Here is a 20,561-nt window from a genome sequence, read left to right as displayed (position 1 = left end):
TTTCCCAACGGGGCTAGAAGGCGCGGTGAACACACCCGCCTCGAGGGTAGGTTCAAACACAACCCAAGGTTAAAGGGGGGCCGCCGCCAAAAAAAACTGGGTCCTTGCCTTTTTCTCCTGGGGGGGTGGGGCCCCCCCCCCCAGCAGCAGCGCTCAGGACCCCCCCCCCCCCCCCCAGCAGCAGCGCTCTGCTGCTGGGGGGGTCAGACCCCCCCCGATGTGAGACCAAGCGCTGGTGGCGTGGTTTAACCTCACACCCAAGGTCTCACAGTGTGCCGGCAGTCGCCGAGCAGTGTCGCTCACACAAGCCGCAGCACAAGTGACTGAGGGCCAGTGAGGGCGAGCCCATGGCTGCCACAGCTGTGGCAGCCGCACAGCAGGCTGTGTCAACTGTGCAGAGTGTGTGAGCAGCAGAGGAGCTGCTCTCCAGGCTTCAGGCGCAAAGAGCTGCATGCCACCGAAAGCGCTCGCGTCCCCCTCGATTTCCGTCAACCCAGCATCCACACACCCTTTACCGAGTGTCGTGCGTGTTCGGTGTTGGCGACTGAGGTAGTGTACTGGTCGTGTACACGCACCTCTACACAGCTTCACAGGAGACAACGCTCACCAACACAAAACTCACAAGCTCCTCACTGGCCCACTCACGTCACACTGCCTCCGTCGCCATCAAGTTGCTGGTGAGGGCGCGCAGCTCGTCCAGTTTGGCGGCGGACAGGAGCCCGCGGCGGCTTCGCTCGCCACAATCGTCGGCCCCGGTGGTGGGCGCCGCCCTCCCACCCGCCTGCCTCGGCTGGGGCGTCGCCGGTGCGGCTGGTGCCTCTGCTGCGGCAGCGCTGGCGGCGTTGGCGCGCTGCTCCGTCCGCAGCGCCGCGAGCAGCGCGTTGCGCTCGCGCCGCGCCGTCGCGAGCTGCGCGTCGCGCGAGCGGATCTTGCCCTCGTGGAGCTCCGACTGGGCGCGGGCAGCCTCTTCCGCCTGCGCCTGCGTGGCGGCGAGCTCCAGGGGGTGTCGGGAGGGGCGGCCGTGCCACGGGAGCAAGTGCGGCGCCCACCTTCACTCGCGAGAGCTCGCGCTCGAGCGACCGGTGCGTGAGCTCCGCCGCCGCGGCCTCCCTCCGCAGCCGCGCGGCCTCCGCCTCGAGCGCGCACCTCGCCTCCCTCGCCGCGTCTGCCGCAGCCTCCTCCGCCCGCCGCGCCGCCTGTTGGGCAGACGCCTCCGCCGCCCCGCGAGCGAGAGCGCGCTCGCTGTCGTGCCTGCTCTCCGCCTCTGCCAGCCGCGCGAGCAGCGCCTCCTGCGTCGCCTCCGCCTCGGCAGCGCCCCGCGCCGCTCGCCGCTCCAGCCGCTGCACCGCCTGCCGTGCGCTGCTCAGCTCCGCCTGCAAGCTGCCCACCGCCTCCGTCATCGTCGTGCGGCACGCCTCGGCGCGCGACCGCTCCTCCGCCGCCTCTCGCCGCGCCTCGGCCGTATGCGCCGCCGCCGCCGCCTCGGCGGCCGCCGCCCGCGCCTCGCTCTCCTCGGCGCTTCGCTGCAGCCTCGCCGCCGCCTCCCGCGCCCCCTCCGCCTCCGCCAGCGCCGCCTCCGCCTCGCCGCGCGCGGCGATCACGCGCGCCTCCGCCTCGCCGCGCACGCCGCGGGCCCGCGCCTCCTCCTCCTCGCCGAGCCGCTCGAGCCGCCGCAGCAGCGCCCGCCGCTCCGCCGCGAGCCGCTCCACCTCGGCGGCGAGGTGTGGCGAGGCGGAGGGCGGCGAGGCGGAGGGCGGCGAAGCGGGGGATGGCGAGGCGGAGGGCGGCGAGGCGGGGGATGGCGAGGCGGAGGGCGGCGAAGCGGGGGGCGCGGACGGCGGCCCCTCCGCACACGACGCACCGGCGGCGGGGCAGGGCGGCGAAGGCACGGGCGAGGCCGTCCTCTTGGCGGCGGCCAGCAGGGCCGGCAGAGCGGCGAGCCGGCCGCAGGCAAACTCGAGCCGCTCCTCGAGGGGCACGAGGCGGCCCTCTGCGCCGGCGAGCCGCGCCGCCGCGGCCTCCACGACCGCGGGCAGCTCGTCGCGCAGCGAGCGGCAGAGGGACGCCGCCACGCCGCGCAGCTCGCCCGCCTCGCTCTGCCGCTCGGCGAGGGCGCTGCAGGCGGCCGCGTGCGCGCCGCTCACCTTTGCCGCCTCGGACTCTGCCGCACGCCTGTTCTCCGCGACACGCGTGAAGAGACGCTGTTCACACCTCGTGACATCGCACCCGGACGCGCGCCTGGCCGCCGCCTCCGCGGCCAGCTCCGCCTTGGAGAGGGCGACGCGCGCCTACTCACAGCAGCAGGTGTGAAGAGACGCTGTTCACAGCCCCGCCCTGGAGAGACGCCGTTCACAGCGCGCCTCGGCCTCGACCGCCTCGCGGCGCAAGCGTGCGTTCTCCTCGAGCGCCTCGCGAAGCTCTCCCTCGAGGTACGCGACGGCTCGCCTGCGCGAGTGGCCCTCGCGCTGGGCGCGAAGCAGCTGCTCGTGCGCCTACCGGGGAGGGAGGGGAGGAGGGGGGGGGGGGGGAGGGGGAGGGAGGGGGAGGGAGGGGAGCGGCTTGGCAGTGTGGCGGTCGGGCGGGGGGGGAGAGAGCGCCACCCGCCCTCGCGCCTTCTCGCGCCAGCCCGCAGCCAAAGCCCGCAGCGAGGAGGCGGCTAGTGCGTCGCCCTCCCCCTCCTCCTCCTCCCCGCCTTGGTCGACGACCTCGCCGCCCGCTTCGGCGGCGCCGTCCGCCCCGCCGAGGCCCATCGCCTCGTCCTGCAGCTGCAGCAGCTGCCCCATCGCATCGAGCCGCATCTCGAGCAGCTCCTTCTCCAGCCGCAACGACTCGCACTCGCCGCCACACGCACCGCCACCGCCGCCGCCGCCGCCGCCGCCGCCGCCGCCGCCGCCGCCACAACAAGGCACGGGTCGGTCGGCAGCGAGGCCACGGGCTGGTGGCGGGGAAGCGCTCGCAGAGGCGCACGCTCGGGGCAGCTCGCGCGCCGACGCCCGCTCCTCCTTCGCCGCCTTGGCCTCGGCGAGCGCGGCATCCGCGTCCGCCCTCGCCGCATCGGCCTCTGCCCGCGCCTGCGCCAGCTGCTTGCGCGAGAGCAGGAGCTCCTCCTCCACGTGCGCCTGAGACAGGACGGGGCGAAGCGCTCACAGCTCGCGCCACGAGGGCGCAGCTTGCGCGTGCAAGCGAGAGACCCGCGCCGCGTGCGTCGGCCGAGGCGACGGAGGCGACGGAGGGCGCGGCTTGCCACTCAGCGGAGGAGAGAGCAGCGCGGCGGAGGCACGCGGGGGATCTCGCCACGCGGGCGGAGGAGCGGGCGGGGAGGGCGGCGCCAACGCCGGCGGACTCGGGGGCGGCGCCGGTGCCGGCGGACTCGCACGCGGCGGAGAGAGGTTGTGGTAGAGGCTGTGGCCACACTCTCCCGGGGTGCTCTCTCCCGAGGTGCTCTCTCCCGGGGTGCTCTCTCCGAGAGGGGTGCTCTCTCCGAGAGAGGTGCCCCCGGCGGACGGAGCGTCGGAGTCGCACGAGCAGCCGCGCCTCGCGGCGTGGCCTCCCCGCCGGGTGTCGAGCGGCGGGCTCGGCCAGCTGGCGCCTACAGGGGGCGGCTCCGAGCAGAGTACGAGCAGCGAGCAGCCTCCTGGACGGCTCGACAAGTCTCGCGCCTGGTGGCTCAACACGGGGCGAGTCAGGACGCAAGAGCGACTGCTCGCGTGAGCTGCGGAGGGAGGCGCATTCGGTCGGCCGGCCGGGCGGCGAGGCGGCCGGCGGCGGCGCCTACAGCGCCCCCCGCCGCCAGAGTGACCCGCCTCGCCCTCTGGGAAGAGTGATGCCTCCGCGTCGGTCTCTTGCCGGCAGCGGCAGCGGCGGCCACGAGGGCAGCACCGCCGCCAAGCCGCAGTCGAGGCGAGGCGGGCAGGAGGAGGGGGGGAGGAGAGAGGCGAGGTCTGTCAGCGGAGGCAGCGCCAGCTGCAGCGCCCGAGGCTGCCGGCGAGCCTCCTCGGCAGCCTCCTCCTCCTCCTCCTCCTCCTCCTCCTCCTCCTCCTCCTCCTCCTCCTCCTCCTCCCCCGCAGCTGGCTCAGCCGGGCGAGGGCGATCGGCCTGCAGCTCCGCCTCAGCCGGCGAGGCGCGCACCGCGAGGGCGCCGGGCGGCGGGCTCTCTCGCCCTCGCAGCGGCTCGCCGTCGAGCAGCGTGAGGCGCGGCAGGAGGCTCGCGACGAAGGCGGTGTGTGATGAGGCGTCGGCGAGCGGGTTGCCTGCGCGAGGCGTGGGGAGCCTGTGGCCGGTGCGTGTGGGTGTGCGAGGCGTGGGTCTTGGGAGAGCGGGGGGCGGACTGCCTGCGAGCGTGAGCGTGCGCAGCTCTGGCAGCCACGAGAGGGCGCGCAGGCACGCAACGGAGCCGAGCTGGTTGTCGCCGAGGAGCAGCACCTCGAGGAGTCGGAGGTGCTCGAGGCCCGTGACGGCGCGGAGCCGGTTGGACGTGAGCGAGAGAAACGACAGCCGGCTGAGGCTCTCGAGGCCGGTGAGACGCGTGATGCGGTTGTGGCTGAGGTCGAGGCGCGTGAGCGCTGCGAGCCGGTCCAGGTTCTCGACGGTCGCAATCTCGTTGTGCGACAGGTTCAGCACCGACAATGTGGGAGTGACCGAGCCGCACACCTCGTCGATCAGCTCCGGGGAGATGCGGCGGATCGGCATGGCGATTAGCGCTGCGGCGGGGCGGCTGGGCAGCCGGTAGGCATTCACTTTGGCGGCTGGGCCGCAAAGAATTCTTCGGAGATCTAGATACAAGCCTCTCTCACAAAATAAAATATTCTTACCTTCAAGCCCCCCTCCGAGACTAGGGACAGTCACCACCCGTACACAGGAGAGATGGGAGTGCCCCCCGCCCCCACTTGCCCTGACTGCACAGGATAGCGTGCCCCGATAACGGCGACACATAGTGTCTCCTCCTCTCCTCTCCCCCCCCCCTCTCTCCCCAAGCAGCTCCCTCGAGGCCGAACAGGTAGATCCTCCCTGATCGCTAAGCTACCACAGGGGGCGGCCAGGTAGTAGACGTCGTCCGCCGCCGCCTCCACCACCCACATGCCTCCGCCCCGCTCAGCATTATATCAGGAGGTGCCAAAAGAAGAGGTATCAATTTTGACCGCGCAAGATATAAAGGGTGTCCTAAGGGCTCTGCTCGCAAGGCGCCCGCGTCGCAGACGCGGTACCATTGACAAATCTGCAATATACCCCCACACGAACAAATAGCAAAATCCGAATACCGTGCACGAACTGCGTGATGTCGGATGCAAGCCTTCAGCTGGTGCCAAGACATTCGTAAAATTGAAGCCAAGAACGCCGCCAAATCCGTGCTTTCGGAGCAACTGAGGGAAAGCCGCTGATCGAGCCCAGCGTGCCCGCGGCCGCCTCCCGCGAGAACACCGCCGCTGGGGACGACACGCTGCGGATTCGGATCGAGCCCATGGAGGAGGAGGGCGCGGTCGGCCAGCGCAGCAGGCGGAGTCCCTCCCCGTGCCGGAGCCCCCTGCAGTCGAGGGAGTCCTCGTTGGCGATGAAGGTGGCGATATCGAATCGCGGCCGACACACGTCACGTGGGAGGAATGGGCGATGAGCGGGAACGATGCGCGCTACGACGCCGACTCCGCCGTGCTCGTGGCCGCCAAGCAGAAAGCCGCGCTCCAGGAGCACGCCAAGATGCAATGGCTCGCTTGCTTCGATTCAGCTCTCTCGGCAGCAGAAGTGGGGCTGGAGCGGGTGGGGGTGGATGCCGATTGAGGGAGAGCGTCTCCAGCTGCGCCCTGTGGCAGCTGCGCCCTGTGGCAGCTAGTCGAGGGACTTGGTAGTTGTGACCCCCCTGAGTGAGGACAGGAGAGAGAGAGAGCGTTTTGTGGTGTTGGTGTACGCAATAACGGGACAGGGTGGTTGTTCTCTCTATCTCCTCTTCTAGCTCTTAGCATGAGCTGCGCCCTGCGTCCGACCCCTTTTGCGCAGCAACACCTTAAACTTTCAGGCCCTCCAAATTCGGGTCGGAGCGTAGCGGAGTGGGCCCCGAGTTTGAAAAGGGCGACGGACGCTTGCGTCCTAGCCTCCAACAACGCCTCCCCGGCGCAGAGGGGCCCCCGGAGGGATGCACAACCGCTCCACGCCACGCCGCTTGCGGCGGTCCTCTTCCCAGCTCCGCTGTGGGCCCGTGCGTTATTTTTGTTTCCTCTTCACCCGCGCCAGCTCTCGCCGCCTTTCTCTCCGCTTCGTGCCTGTCTCTCACTTAATGTATATATGAGGCTTCACCTCGTCCTCGTCCTCTCGGCGTGCGCCCGTGCTGCGCTCGGATCCGACCAGCCCATCCTTGGCGCGCTCGTGAGCGGTGGCGCCGTCCACAAGATGAACCGCACCTCGCTCGAGGCGGAGCTTGCACTGCGTGAGACGGATCACGCGCCGTGGGAGAGCGACGACGTGCTGCGGCTGCGGCTGCACGAAGCGCGCGCGCGGCTGCTCGAGCGGCGCAACGCGCACGTCCTCCACGCCGAGCGTGTCCTCGCGGAGCTGAACGAGCACTCGGGCGCCACCTTCCTGTCCGACCTGCCGCTGGACGCCATCCTCGCCGACGACAACGCCGTCTTCGCCGCCGCGCTCGGCGGCCGGCTGCTGTCGCAGCTCAACATGCAGACCGCAGCCGGCTCGCTGCTCGGCGTCGTCCTCTGCCGCTTTGCGCCGCTCGGGAGGCTGCCCAGCCGCGCGCGCCTGCTGCCCCTCACCTCCACGGTGGCGGTGGCGGCGGCGACGGCGACGTTGCTGGGGCTGCTGCAGGCGGCGACGCAAGGCCTGCGGCAGCTCGCCGGCTGCCCGTCCGACTTTGGCCAGAAGCTCGCCGCGGTCACTTGCCGCGACGGTGTTGCCGTCTGGGTGGACTCCGCCGCATCAGAAGCTGCCGAGGCGGCGGCGGGCGGCGGCAGCGCCTCAGGCGACGAGCCTCCCCGACTCTCGCTGTGGGCGGCGCTGCGGCGCCCCGCCACGCGCGGCGCCATCCTGCTCCCCATCCTCCAGCTCGCCGCCGGCAGCTCTATGGGCGAGGAGGCGAGATTCGAGATTTCAGGAGATGTGGCCGAGATGTGGCCGAGATGAGGAGGGAGATGTGGCCGAGATGAGGAGGACGAGATGAGGCCGACCTGGCGGGTGGGAGAGGGCGGCGTCTCCCTGCCACGCTCCTTGCATTGTCCCCTGCCGCCGCCTCCCAGGTGCTCTTCCGCGCGCTGCTGCTCCACGGGCTCGTCTCAAAGGCGCGGCTGCCGGCGCCGCTCGCCGCCGCGCTGAGCTCGGCGGTCTTCGGGGCGATGCACATCTGGAACGAGCGCTCTGCCGTGCAGCGCTCCATCTACGCCGCGTGGACCTTCCTCGGCGGCCTCGTCTTCGGCGCCGCCTACCTCGGCACGGGCGGCGGCCTGGCGCTGCCGGTGCTGCTCCACTTCGGAAACAACTTCATCGTGCAGCTCGTGTGCGTGCGCAAGGTGGCGCAGGCGGCGCTCGCCCAGCGGAACGCGTTCGTCGAGGCGCGGGACCGCGTGGTCGCCGGCCGGGCCGCGGCCGGGCCCGCCAGGAGCCGAGTCGTGGGCTCCGGCGGAGTCGTCGCACCCGCAAAGGCGCCTCGGCGCCAGGCTGGCGGCGCCGACCCAGAGACCGTCCAAGTCTACTAAAAATCCGTTGAAGGCGGGTCTGCACATGGGTCTGCAGAGCAGGGGAGGTGCATGTGCGTCCATGGACATGGACATGGAGGACATGGACATGGACATGGACATGGACATGGACATGTGCAAGAGAGTGCAACATGCATGTAGCATGTGCGCATGTGCATGGGCTGTACGATGCACATGTGCGTGGCACGTTTGAATCGGCAACGCACACACACAAAAAAGGGTGTAACTCGCACAGAATTCACCATGGAACTCACACAGGGTCCTCCACAGAGTCCTAATACGCTTTTTGTGCGGTTACGGGGTGCAGGAGGCGGGTGAGTTTTCCTGTCGTTGCGGCACCAGGGGTTGTGCACCTGGCCCTCCTGCTCTCTCAAGCCAAGAGCGAGAGCACGGCCCTGCTGAGTGTGGGGACCGAGAGCAAGGCCCTGCTGCTAGCTCAACCTCAAGCTAAGAGCGAGAGCACGGCCGGCTGAGTGTGGGGAGATTTTCTGAGATATCTTCACACCAGCACCAGCACCAGACGAAGCACGAAGTCGAAGTACGAAGAAGCGAGAACCGTTCAACCGTCTCATCGTGGGCCACGATCCACCACCGCAAGCGGTGCGCGTCACCTTGGACTCTCCTCTGCTGGAGCCAGCTCCCTGTCTTGTGACTGCCTGCGTCCGCGGCGTTTTGGCGCCCGAGACCTGTCGGCAGGCCCGGGCTCCAGCTCGTACTCGCCCTCGGAGCCGAGGACTTTCGCGAAGCGGGTGTGCCCCTTGGCCCGGAGGAGCATTCCGAACGCCACGGCGAGCGCGCCCGCCCCAACCACGGCGGAGCACCAGATTGCGGCAGTCGTCGCAGCGTTCGTCGCCGCGTGACCGCGGGCCCTGTGGTTGTGCCTCGCAGCCATCGCGCCGAGCGAGCTGTGCGGCGGCGGCGGCGGCGGCGGCGGCGGCGCGTCGCAATCAGCACGCAGCCCCCCCACGCGGCCATGCTGGTCCCAGTGGCGCTGCAGGGCCACCCAGTCGCACTCGGTGGCGGTACCGCCGCAGTACTCCTCGAGCAGGTGCGGGTAGCGCTCTGCGTAGCAGTGAAAAGTGCGCGCAAGGCCCAGACGGTGAAAGTGGGCATTGATGCCTCTCGCGAGCTTCTCCATCGCGTCTGTGCCGGCCGGATGAAGGCCATCGCCGAGGTCGCCGAGCGAGAGCAGCCCACCACCCTCGACTAGGTGGAGGTTCCGGTCGCCGGCGTGGATGCGCCTGTTCACCTCCCTCCGGAGCTGCTCACGAAGCTGCTCGAGCGTGACGCCGCCACCGCCGCCGTCGCTGCTGCAGTCGCCGTGCGGGTCTCCTGCTTCGCGCCTCACAATCATCGTGATGACGACGAGCGGGACGTCCGGCTGAGCCTCCCGGATGCCATTGAGCGTCTCAGATAGGCCAGCCGCAACTTCGCAGTTTCCTCCGCCGTAGTCGTTAGTGCCAATGAGCATCGAGATGAGGTCGGCGGGGATAGCGCCCAGCGCTGGTCCGTGCCGGGGCGTGACCCGGATGCCTCCCCAGCCGAGATTGATTGCGGTCCAGTTGTTGAGCCTGCCAATCAAGCCCGGGTACGGCGTCTCGGCGCAGTACCCGTGCGTGATGGAGTCGCCGTACGCGATGTACGTGAACCGGCCGCGAGGAGGCGGCCGTTGGACAGTAATGCCGTCAGAGGTGGGCGGGCGGGCAAGCCTCAAGCCGGCGAGGTGCGTGGCAGCGCCCCACGGCATGGAGAGCTCGAAACGGCGCATTCCCATCGGCGCAGCCTCATCGACGGCGAGATCGAACGCCACGGCTCCGATGTACAGCCGTGGCGCGCCAACCTCGGTTGGTGGCAGCTGCCGACGCACACCGTCCACGAAGAGGATCGGTACGCAGCTTGCCTCGCAGACGTCCGACGGCTGCGCGTTGCCTTTGCGCAGTGGGTCGTAGCATCGCCTCGCGTCCTCCTCCTGCCCGGCCCACTGTGTGGACGGGCACCCTGGCCGGCAGTCGCCCGAGTACTCGAGGTGCGCCGTGACCGCGGTGGCGTCGGTTTCGAACGACACCGTGGCGCCGGGCGTCTGCATCTCGGCAAACGGACCCGAGAGGTTGGTGCGCTGCCAACCGTTCCGCGCGTACTCCGTCTCTGGGAGCCAGCGGCAGGGCCATTGCGGGTCAAAGCAGCGGTCAAACACGGCGCGGCGCGAGTCCTTGTGCAGGTGGAGGTAGTCAGAGTAGAGGAGCCGTGTGTCGTTTGGCGCGAGCCACATCCCTGACGGAAGTTGAGGCTCGCGGCGCAGCCACCCCCTGCGGCGCAGAACCACAGGCTTCGACCCTTCGAGGCGACGGGCGGCGACGGGCGGCGACGGCCGTATGCCGCTTTCATTTCACAGTAGGGTGATTCACAGCCTTGTTATGAGAAGAAAATGAAAATACGTCCTATGGCGCTATGCGCTGGTCTGTGAGAGGTTGAGGTGCGAGCCCTGGAGGCCCTGGGGATGGCTTCACAGCCTTGTTATTGAGAAGAAAATACCTCACCGCCTTGTTATTGAGAAGAAAATACCTCGTATTCCACAGACCTTGTTATTGAGAAGAAAATACCTCCTGTGGCGCTTTGCGCTGGTCTATGAGATTCACAGATAGGTGAGCTGTTAGCTGTGAGGGTCGGCCCGCGGGCAGATAAGAAACAAGACCTTGCATACACGTTCACAGACCTTGTTTTATTGAGAAGAAAATACCTCGTATGGCGTGAGACTGAGAGGGACGGCGCATCGTCCATTGACCCGTCGCTATGTACGATAACCGAGAATCCGTGCTCACTAGACAAGACAAGCCAACACCGAGACCCTTGCTCTCACTGCACATCAACAGGTGTACTCTCTATTGCAATACCTTCATCTCAGATCCAGGTGGAGGAGGAGACGCACCGCTGAACCTCGTAGACAAACGAGGCATTCATCACCGGGGAGCCCGGGTGGTGCGCCTCCATGAAGAGGCTCGTCTCCGCCCACAGCGCACGCAGGCTGTGCGCCATCTTGCGCAGCTTGACGTCGTAGCCGAGCTCGATGGAGCGCGGGAAGTCGGCCACAATCAGCTGCTCGTTCGTGATGGATGTCTGCGTGTGTTCCGGGATCGGCTCGGAGCACTCCAGCAAAGTCTTGTGCGAGAAGACGGTGATGACTGCGGAGGCGACAACGTCGAGGAAGAAGGCGGCGCCGAACGCGCGAGGATTGGGCATGTCGGCGAACGGCAGGGCCTCGGCGGGCGGCTGCCGCTCGAGCTCGGCCCAAAGGAAGTTGATGGAGAAGGTCATCGTGTGCTCTATCCCGATCGCCATGGCAGAGAGGGGCGGCTCGTATCGCTCGATGTAGACGGGCTCGACCTGGGAGGCGATGTGGAGGTCGTCGCGCAGCCGCCGGACGTATTGGCCCCACGCCCGCTCCGGCAGCTGGATGGCCTGCTCCGGCTCGCTCACGTCGGCGCAGATGATGCCGAGAGCGCGGCGGCCGGTAGGGTTGAACAAATTCAGCTGGCCGAGCGTGGCCTCGGTAACGTGCTGGTCGTGGCGGGGGTTGTAGCGAGACGCATTGCACGGGTCGGCGAGGAGGGGCGCGACGCCGTGGACCTTGAGGGCCTTCATGTCGGCTGCGTTCAGGCGGCGCGACCCGAAGCCGGGCACGTTCACCAGTGATGCGTCGGCCGCCGCGTTGATATTCGACGTCGCATCGCGGCCAGGGTTGAGCATGCGGAAGACGGGATCCTGGGAGAGATCTTGGTGGCCAGTGGCGAGATCCTTGCTCGCGTACGCCATCGACTGCGACGCAACGTGGAGGCCGACGTGGTAGATCTGGGCACCGTTGTGCGCGCACTGCAGCAACGCTGAAAGCTGGCGCGGCTGCAGCAGCGTCTGATTCGCGCTCGGCTTGAGCACACGCCGTCCATCGTGGTCCACCATCTCAAAGATGAGCTCGCCGTAGGCAGAGCCGCCGCGAAGCAGCGTCTCGTTCGTCGTGGGATCCGGGGTGACGAGGTGTTTCATCAGCGCGGGCGCGGCCTCGCCGAGCTTCGAGAGGCGGTCGTAGTCGCAGCTGAAGCGGTACACCCCATCTCCGTTGATGTTGAACAGGAGCATGCTCATCCATGAGTTCTGGAAGTAGTTAGCCAGCCGTTCGAGGAGAGGGTAGTTCGGGTCGTTGCGCCGGAGGGAGATGCCCTGGCCCGCGTTGTACCACTTCTCGACGTATTCGCTCCAATCGTCGGGCGTTGGCGTCAGCTTGACGGCGAGCGACTGGTCTTGGCCGGCATGGACCTGCGGGTCGATCAGCTTGCCCAGAGCGTCTGGCGCCACAAGCTGCGTGTCGCGGCCAAGGAGGCTGGACGCGAGCCACCCCAAGCCAAGGGAGTGAGGTTGAGCGGAAGCGAGGCCGAGGCCGAGCGCCCCAGGGACGAGCGAAGGCACCCGGATTCCGGTACGCCCGAGGAGGTTGAGAAGCTCCGCCGTCGCGATGGACGCGCTCGGGTGCGAGTTGTAGAGAATGTGGGCGATGGCGGGGATCGACAGGATCGACCGCCCCAATTCCGACAGGAGAGACGCCGCACCCGTGCCGAAGGGAGAGAGCAAGTAGGGAGCCAGGGTCGGGGTGAGCTGACCAGGGCCGTCTGGGTTTTCCAGGTAGTTGAGGAAGAGCGCATCGAGGCGTGTCTCGCGCAAGTACCAGAAAAATGAGCGCGCCGCGCCGTTCAGGTCCTCCGTCACCACCGACTCGATTACTTCTCGCAGGCTCTGCCCTTTCCGGTACTCCATCCCAATCTGCCTCGCCAGCGCCTTTGCAGTCTCCTTCACATCGAGAACGGTGGTGCACGGGATCAGGCCTGGCTTGGCCTTGACGACCCTGCAGACCTTGCTAACGTTCGAGTCTTTCTCGTTGCACTTCTCCTGACACTGCTCGTGGAACAGAGAGCCGGGCGCGAGGAAACCTGGCAAGTCCAGCAGCTCGTGGCAGAGAGGCGGTCCGTCAAACACGTTCGGGCAGAGCAGGTCGGACACGATGCCATCCTTGGGGCGAAGGCGCCAGCCCACGAAGAGGCCGACGAGCAGAGCTCCGATGACGACGAGGAGGCCGCAGCACGGGGCGAGGCGTGGAAAACGACACAGCGATGGCCTTGTAGCAGCGACGGAACGAGCATTGGGCTCGTCGCCTTTTGCGTCGCTGCTTGCTCGCATGGTCGGCGACGAGCTGGCCTCGAGGTCCGCGCGGAGCATGTCAACCATGTGTAGGAGGTATGACTCGATTCTCAGTCCCTTGCAAGTCGGAGCGCGCGAATTGGCGATGACCACCCATATATGTTTGTTCAAGGGACGTGTCCGAAGCAGCCTCCGGCCAAAAGCGCATGTCTTGTTGAAGGTCCGATACTGGAAGCCTGTTGGAGAGTGTGAACTCAAACCTACTTCCTGACCGTAGCCTGACCGTCCTTGTGTAACCGTCTCATGTTTGGTTTGTCCTGCCGCGCACATTGTCATCGACTTGTATCCGACTTGGTGGCTGTGGTGATGTAGCGATGGTGTGGGTCTCTAGTGACCTATACAGCTCCTCCGTGTTCCGTCTCCTGACATGGTACCGACCGGTGAGAGCACGGAGTGAGCAGTGCGGCACTGAGGCCGACATGAGAGCTGGTGCGGCACACAAGCGAGATGTGTTGCCGCACAGCATTTCCGGCTTACGCTCGATACGTTGGCTGGCACCATGGGCAACTGCGCGAGCCGTGGTGATTGGCTGGGCACAGAGGCTCGGCGCACGGTGGCACAGCGGCCGCCAACTGCTCGGCTCGGAGGCTGAGCAGAATGAGTACAACCGCAACATCAACTTGGGTGCTTGCGGATCTTCTGCGACAGAGCGCATCTACGCCAGCACTGCGGCTGTGTGGACACGTGTATCCCCTCTTGCTTCTCCTTACCGGTCCGTTCTCCTCGCCTACGGACCACCATCGCAGCTGCTGCCTCCGCTACCAGCTCTCGGGCTGCTGCAACGGCAGCTACCGCAAAGATCTCGCACCGAATGTGGACCCTGCCTTTCGCCGCCGCTACTTCCGACGTCGCCGCTCGACACGACCGGAGCTGTACGCGATGAACACGCGACGATCGACACGCCCTCTCTGCCTTGTGTGGCGATTATCACGTCGTGGGGGAGTGTTGGGCATCTGTTCGACGTGGCAATGCCACTCTACCTCATTGCTGTCTGACTCTTCCTCGTCCTGCCTCCTCGCGCTAGCCCGTCCCGCTGTCCAACGCCTCTGGCAAGAAGTCCAATGCGCCTCTACGAGCGTCTCTGCCGTCTGGATGGCATACCTACGCTCAGACACATTCACACTCTGCTGTTGTTGTCTGCCGCATCCTCATTCATGAAGACTGCGGAGACAATGGGGGAGTGTTGGAGAGTGTGAACTCAAACCTACTTCCTGACCGTAGCCTGACCGTCCTTGTGTAACCGTCTCATGTTTGGTTTGTCCTGCCGCGCACATTGTCATCGACTTGTATCCGACTTGGTGGCTGTGGTGATGTAGCGATGGTGTGGGTCTCTAGTGACCTATACAGCTCCTCCGTGTTCTGTCTCCTGACAAAGCCCATATAGGCACCTTCAGAACGGTTAAAAGAATTTTACAACCAGCTCCCTCGCACAACACTGGGCACGGGACTGGCGCGCACTGGCACGTTAAAAGAACTTTACCGCCGGAAGAATTTTACAACAAAACTCCCTCGCACGACACTGGGCACGGGACTGGCGCGCACTGGCACTAGCACACAACCTAACGGAGGGATGGGAGGACGGCACGCCGCCACCACACAGGGATTTTCGTACGATTTTAACCGGTGGAAAAAGAAAGAAAGAAAGAAAACGGAGAACCCAAGGGAGGGATGGGAGGACGGCACGCCGCCACCACACAGAGATTTTAACTGATGGAAAGCTAGCACCCGCGCGGCGCACATCAAATTCTTTTCATTTTTCAGGTGTGTATTCTTTTTGCTTGGGGCGGCCAGCATGCCGGGGTAGGTAGGGTAGGTCTGGGCGCTCCCTTCGGGTTTTTCCCTCTCTTCACGCCGGAATTTTCACAGCAAAAAAAGAAATTTTCGGCAAAAATCACGACGTCAACCCTCCCCAAGTGGGTGATCTGGTGCTTGTAGGGCTTGATAGTGGCCTGCCACGTCACAGGAAGGACTGTGATTGCAGGAGAGTACCGCCAGCCATCACTGTAGTTGGTATAGTACCCCACCTTCACCAGGCCCGTGATTTCTTTTTTAGTTTCCCATAAGTAGGGTAGGTAGGTAGGTAGGTAGGTAGGGGCACCGCAGGGGCCGGTCAGGTTTTTCCAGAATTTCAGCATGCTGGCCGCATCAAGCAAAAAGAATACACACCTGCATTTTGGGAAATTTCGTGGGTCGGCGATGGTGCACCAAGTCGAGGGCTCGGTCCTCAGCCGGCTCCTTCGCGCCTGGGTGAACGAGCCACGCGGCCGTGTGCTCCTCGCCGGGTGGGCCGTCACCTTTGTCGGCGTGACCGGTCGCGCCGTCTTCCTCCGGCTCAAGCTCAAGGCGCGCCGTGCACTCAAGCCTCCGGCGGAGAAGGACGGCACACTCGTCGCGCCGCCGCCGCCGTCCAGGCCTCCAAAGGCACCCGGCCCGCTCCGCACCGTGCTGCGTCTCGCCATGCCGTCGTATTGGAGCCGTTCGGCCGCGTGGCTCGGCGTCTTCTCGCTTGGCCTGGGCGTGCGGCTCGCAGTGTCGGTCAAGGTGTCTTCCGAGATCGGCTCGCTCGGCTCGTTGCTCGCAAAGGGGGAGTGGGAGGAGCTCTTCAGCCGGCAGCTGACCTACGCGCTCTGGGCGCTGCCGGCGGCCGCCACCACCGCCCTCCAAAAGTTCTCGCGCGAGCGTGCGGCGCTCTGCCTGCGCGAGCGGCTGCTGCAGACAGTCGTGGACAAGCTGGGCGCGGCGGGCGCCGACGCGCCGCTCATGCCCGCTCCGGAGGGGACGGCGACGCGCAGGCTGCCCGGCGCGCTCGCGGCGGCGGCGGAGGGCAGCGCCGACACGTCGCGCGGCGGCGCAGTCGGCGTGTGCTTGACAGACCCGGCGGAGTTTTGCTCTTCCGCCGTCGAGCTGTACGAGGTGCGCGGCTGCGCTTGCCCCGCCCTGCCCTGCGCAAGCCCTGCCCTGCGCAAGCTCGCACTGTCCCGCCCTCTGCAGTGCCCCGCCCCGCCCCGCCCTCCACTTGCCCCCCCCTCTCCCGCGCGGCGGCGACTGGGTCCGGGCGAGCGGGTCCGGGAGGGCGCGGCGAGGGGGAGGCGGCGAGGGATGTGGCGAGGGGGCAGCCGCTTGTGCCACCCACGACGACGACACAAGGCGTGCAGCCGCCTCCTCGCGGGCCTCCGAGCAGACCTGCGTGCACCTCCCTCGCGCAGGCCCTCTCGAAGCCGCTGGTCGAGGTGTCCCTCCTCTCGGTCAAGCTGGCTCTCATGATGGGCCCCGGCCCGCTCTGCTACTGCTACTCCTTCTTCTTCGCCGCCGGCTGCTGGACCCGCTTCGCCGGCCCCTCGATCGCGACGATGACGACGGGCGTGGCAGACGCGGAGGCGACCCCCCCCCCCCCTTCTCCTCACCCGCCTTCTCCTCGCGCCGCAGCGCCCCCCCCCGCCGAAAGCGCCGCTGCGGGAGGCGTCCTCGAGCCCTGGCCTCGAGCGTCTGCAGGCGGAGCTGCTCGCGCTGCACTCGCACCTCGTCGAGTACGCCGAGGAGGTTGCACTCATGGGGGGCGGCGCAGCCGAGGCGGAGGCGCTGCACGCTTCGCTCGCCGCCGCCGCCGGGCGCACCTCGCAGCTGCAGCTGCAGCGCTTCGGTGGCAAGCCTTGCGCCCTCCCCCTGCTCTCGCGCGCGCTCGCTTCCCACCGGTGCCTCCCCTCCCAGGCTCGGACTCGCTGGACGGGTACGTGTTGCGGCACCTCGGCACAGCCCTCGCCGCCTTCCACCGCTCAGGCGGGCAGGCAGCCCCGCGGTGAGGGCGTGTGAGGCGCGTGGCGCGTAGGCATCCTCGCCGCCTTCACCGCGATGCTGCCCGCCGTCGTGCGCGCCGCCCCGGGCGGAGCCGACCCGACCGAGTACTTTCTCACCTCGCTCCACCTCCTCGTCCACGTTGGGATGGCTTGCAAGGAACACCGCCCTGTCCCTCCCTCGCCCCTCACCCCGCCCCCTCCCGCGCCTCTCTTCACAGAAAAGCACAACGCCTCTCTCCACACCTCCGGCTGTGAGCAGGACCTCGTCCTCTCGCACAAGACTGCAGCCACCGCCTCGGCGCACGCCCGCCGCGTCCTCGCCCTCCTCACCTCGCTCGAGCCGGCGCACGCCGAAGCCGCAAACGGCAACGGACCCGCCAAGAAGGGCGGCGAGGGTGCGGCCCCGCCGCTGCTCGAGCGAGCCCTCGTCCAGGCTCGCACGGCGGGCTCTGGTGCAACCCCGCCCCCCCCAGCCACGCGCAGCCAGCCGGGACAGCACACTCACCCCGCGACGCGCACACGCGCCACCCTCTCTCCCTCGTCACGGCGGCGCTGCTCGGCGGCAGGGATGGCGCTCGAGCTCCGGTCCGTCGTCATCGCCCCGCCAGCGCTCTCCGAGCCCCCCCTCGCCGGCCCCCTCTCCGCCTCCGTCCCGCGCGGAGCCCACGTCTTCGTCTCGGGGCCAAACGGTTGCGGAAAGTCGTCGCTGCTGCGGGTTGCGCTCGGCGTGTGGCCGGCGGGCTGCGCGCGCGGAGCGGACCGCCGCCGCGCCCCGGCCGAGTGACGGGCCAGAGGCGCCTCGCCGCGTGTAGGCGCGCGCGGGCGAGGTGTCGACGCCGCCGTCCGACCGGATCGTCGCGCTGCCGCAGCGGCCGTACATCCTCCCGACCGGCTGTCTGCGGGCACCCTCGCTCGCGCCGCGGGGACGAGACTCCCCCGCCAGCCCCCGCCTTAGCTCCTCGCTTCGCTTTGAGCGCAGGCGCAGCTCTTGTACCCCACGCCGCTGGCCGACGCCGCGCCCGCCGCTGACGCCATGTTTCTCGAGGCTCAGATTGGGTCCGCCGCTTGGGAAGTTTGTCGGGGCGGTCGAGGAGCGCTCAAGGCGCCGTCCTGTAGGCTCTGGCGTGGGCCGGGCTCGAGAGGCTCGCCGCAGGCGGCGCCGAGCTCGACGAGCCGCGGCCAGACCTCGGCGTCCCCCCCCCCCTCCCTCACTAGCCTCGCCACGCTTGCGCCGCTGACTCGCTCCCGCCCCCTCCCCGCTTCGCTTCGTCGCGCTTGCGCCGCTGACCGCGGCGGCGCGGCCTCGCCCGCAGGCGGCTCCCTCTCCGGTGGCGAGCGGCAGCGCCTCGCCGCCGCGCGCCTCTACCTCGCGTGCCGCTCCTCCTCCCCTCCGGCGCTGATCGTCGCCGACGAGCCAACCTCCGCCTGCGAGGCCGGCTTCGAGGAGCGCTTCTTCGCCTTCCTCGCCGCGAGCGAGGCGGCCACCCTCGTCGTGGCGCACCGCCCTGAGCTCGCGCGCCACCACACGCACGAGCTCGCCTTCGACGGCCACGGCGGCGCCGCGATGCGCGAGCTCTGAGGCGGCGCAGCGCCTCGCGCTCCACAACCTCTCGTGTGAGCGGTCGTGCTCGTCTGGATCGACTTAGCTCCTCGCGCCCCCCTTGCGACGCCCCGCTCTCGCCCCTGCTCTCTGCTCGCGGCGCACTGTCCGCAAGACGAGAGGCCTATAGTCCACCCACACCCCTCTCCGGAAAATCTCCATGTGCTAAGCCCAATCTCATGTGCGATTTGTCTTTTCCTGCAGCGCGGTGCGCTGTGGCGCCTGTGCGTATCATTTAAAGCTGGTCTTGACTTTTTCCCCCAGTTCGCGGGTGTTGGGAACCTCGCAACTTGGATCGCCGCGCGCGCCCACGGCGAGAGGCCAGAAAGGCGGGCGCGGATGCGGTCCGGCCAACACGCGTCGCGTTGTTCTTTTCAAAGGCCGGTGGGGGTAGAACGGCAAACCTGCCTGGCATGGGACTCGCGGCCCCATGATTTCTTCCCTCGCAAACGGTACCCAGTACATCACACTGCAAGGCAAGGCGCTGTGCCGCCTCGTTTCGTCCTGGACGATTTGATCGCGTTCGGCCGATCTTGGTAAGCCCAACTCTCTATGCCACCCACGAGGGTTGCTGCCGGCTCGCTCAAGCCAAACGAGCCGCTCTGCGACAAGCCGACCAGGGAGTACATCCAGACCAGGCGCTTGTCGGCGGTGGCGCAAGACGCCGCCGACGGGGATGTGCTCTCTCCACCAGAGACGCAGGCCCCAACGACTCGCTCGCTCGGAGCCAAGCCCAACCTCGCCCGCTCCCGGTCCGCGATGGGTGGCCTGAGCGGCCCGACCTTTATGGACGAGGCCAAGGGCCTGTCGGGTGTCTCGAGGACACTCTGCATGAGCATCGCCGACGTGGAGAGCTCGCCGGGGGGGCTGCGCCGCTTCCTCTGGCCGCTGGTCCTCTTCACCTTGCTGGCCCTCACCGCGGCGCTCATGCTCAACGCCCTCATCTTCTGGACACCCGCGTACCGCTACTATTGGGAGCAGAAGCGCGCCGCGCTGCTCTCTCAAAACGAGACGGCCGCGCTGCTCGAGAGGTACGACCCCGACTTCCCGCCGCTGCCGGAAGGGTGCCAGCGGTTCGACAAGAACTCTGAGCGCCTGACCGAGGGCGTCGAGACCCTCCTCGACGCCACCTTCCGCACCCCTTTCGAGGTTGACGCGCTGCCGAACGAGCCGCAGTCGCTCGGGCCAGGCGCTTGCTAGATGAGACGCTTGCCAGATGCGCCTCCCGCCCGGTCCGGCACTGGCTCGGTTCCGCGCCGCTGGAATACGGCGTATTCCGGCTGTGGGGCCCCCGCCGTACACGGCACAGGCTCGTGCTCCAACTCGCTGGCGGTGGAGGAGGTGTCGCCGCCTTGCCGCGCCTTTGCGGAGCCTTGCGCGAGCGGTCCTGTAGGCTCGCGGCTGGTGCTCGACTCGCTGGTGGTGGAGGAGGTGCACCACGGGAGGTGGACCTTCGGCGTGTGCTGGGACTCGCCCTGGTACCAGACCATGCCCGACCAGCTCGTCCTCCGCCTCCGCCGCATCGGCATCACCGCGACTCTCAGCATGCGAGACACTTCCTAGACACTTCCGAGACACTTCCTAGACATGCATCGGCATCACCGCGACTCTCAGCATGCGAGCGGCGGCGCGGGGGTGCGGCGGCGTGTGAGCGGCGCAGATGACGCGTCCTCGGTTGGCCGGGGGGGGGCGGCTGTAGGCACATCACGCAGCACGTGCCCTTCCACGGCGACGTCGTCCTCTCCTACGGCTCCGCCACCGTCGTCGGAGAAGGCGTTCTCCCTCGACGAGATCGAGCGGAGTAATCACTATAGCGCTGAATAACTAATAACTCCAACGGATCGCCAGGCGTCGTCTTCCTCGACGAGATCGACCTGCAGCGGCACGCACGCACGCTCACACACACACACACACACACACACACACACACACGGACAGACACACACGGACACACACACACGCACGCACGCAAACACACACACACACACACACACACGCACGCACGCACACACACACACACACACACACACACACACACACACACACACACACACGCACACACAAGGCACAGAGCAGATACTGCCAGGCCGCCGCCACACTGTGAAGCTACCAAGGCGACCGCACCGCACCGGCCGCCGGTCCACACGCCCCCCCCCCGCCCCGCCCGCACGACCCGCCCCCCCCCCGCCCCTCCAGGCTCGCGCAGCCCGTCCAGGCGTGCAAGGGGCGGTTCCT

At 67.6% G+C, this 20,561-nt stretch overlaps 5 protein-coding genes across 5 annotated transcripts; 3 read left to right on the top strand and 2 right to left on the bottom strand.

Annotated features, from left to right (window-relative positions):
• Positions 1 to 646: 646 nt before the first annotated feature.
• On the bottom strand, positions 647 to 4,689 carry EMIHUDRAFT_109000 (hypothetical protein; the record flags this gene model as incomplete). The annotated part of the gene is made up of 8 exons (XM_005791622.1): positions 647 to 979; positions 1,050 to 1,709; positions 1,890 to 2,172; positions 2,212 to 2,288; positions 2,373 to 2,492; positions 2,601 to 3,119; positions 3,880 to 4,250; positions 4,329 to 4,689. The coding sequence occupies 8 exons, from the start codon at positions 4,687 to 4,689 to the stop codon at positions 647 to 649; spliced, it is 2,724 nt and encodes a 907-aa protein (XP_005791679.1).
• Positions 4,690 to 6,273: 1,584 nt separating this feature from the next.
• Positions 6,274 to 7,119, top strand: EMIHUDRAFT_108999 (hypothetical protein; the record flags this gene model as incomplete). The annotated part of the gene is made up of 1 exon (XM_005791621.1): positions 6,274 to 7,119. The coding sequence occupies one exon, from the start codon at positions 6,274 to 6,276 to the stop codon at positions 7,117 to 7,119; it is 846 nt and encodes a 281-aa protein (XP_005791678.1).
• Positions 7,120 to 8,295: 1,176 nt separating this feature from the next.
• Positions 8,296 to 9,957, bottom strand: EMIHUDRAFT_108998 (hypothetical protein; the record flags this gene model as incomplete). Its single annotated transcript, XM_005791620.1, has 1 exon — positions 8,296 to 9,957. One exon carries the CDS (start codon positions 9,955 to 9,957, stop codon positions 8,296 to 8,298), a length of 1,662 nt encoding a protein of 553 aa, XP_005791677.1.
• Positions 9,958 to 15,103: 5,146 nt separating this feature from the next.
• Positions 15,104 to 18,305, top strand: EMIHUDRAFT_466711 (hypothetical protein; the record flags this gene model as incomplete). The annotated part of the gene is made up of 8 exons (XM_005791619.1): positions 15,104 to 15,845; positions 16,139 to 16,294; positions 16,359 to 16,624; positions 16,710 to 16,728; positions 16,986 to 17,121; positions 17,293 to 17,441; positions 17,539 to 17,620; positions 18,040 to 18,305. The coding sequence occupies exons 1-8, from the start codon at positions 15,129 to 15,131 to the stop codon at positions 18,303 to 18,305; spliced, it is 1,791 nt and encodes a 596-aa protein (XP_005791676.1). The 5' UTR covers positions 15,104 to 15,128.
• Positions 18,306 to 18,815: 510 nt separating this feature from the next.
• Positions 18,816 to 20,079, top strand: EMIHUDRAFT_439911 (hypothetical protein; the record flags this gene model as incomplete). The annotated part of the gene is made up of 3 exons (XM_005791618.1): positions 18,816 to 19,515; positions 19,720 to 19,873; positions 20,026 to 20,079. Coding segments are annotated over exons 1-3 (843 nt in total), but the record flags the coding sequence as incomplete, so codon positions are not given.
• Positions 20,080 to 20,561: the final 482 nt, after the last annotated feature.

This window comes from Emiliania huxleyi (assembly GCF_000372725.1).
Source record: "Emiliania huxleyi CCMP1516 unplaced genomic scaffold EMIHUscaffold_111, whole genome shotgun sequence".
In the NCBI taxonomy this organism is placed as follows: domain Eukaryota; phylum Haptophyta; order Isochrysidales; family Noelaerhabdaceae; genus Emiliania; species Emiliania huxleyi.
This window is presented reverse-complemented; position numbering and strand designations above follow the sequence as displayed.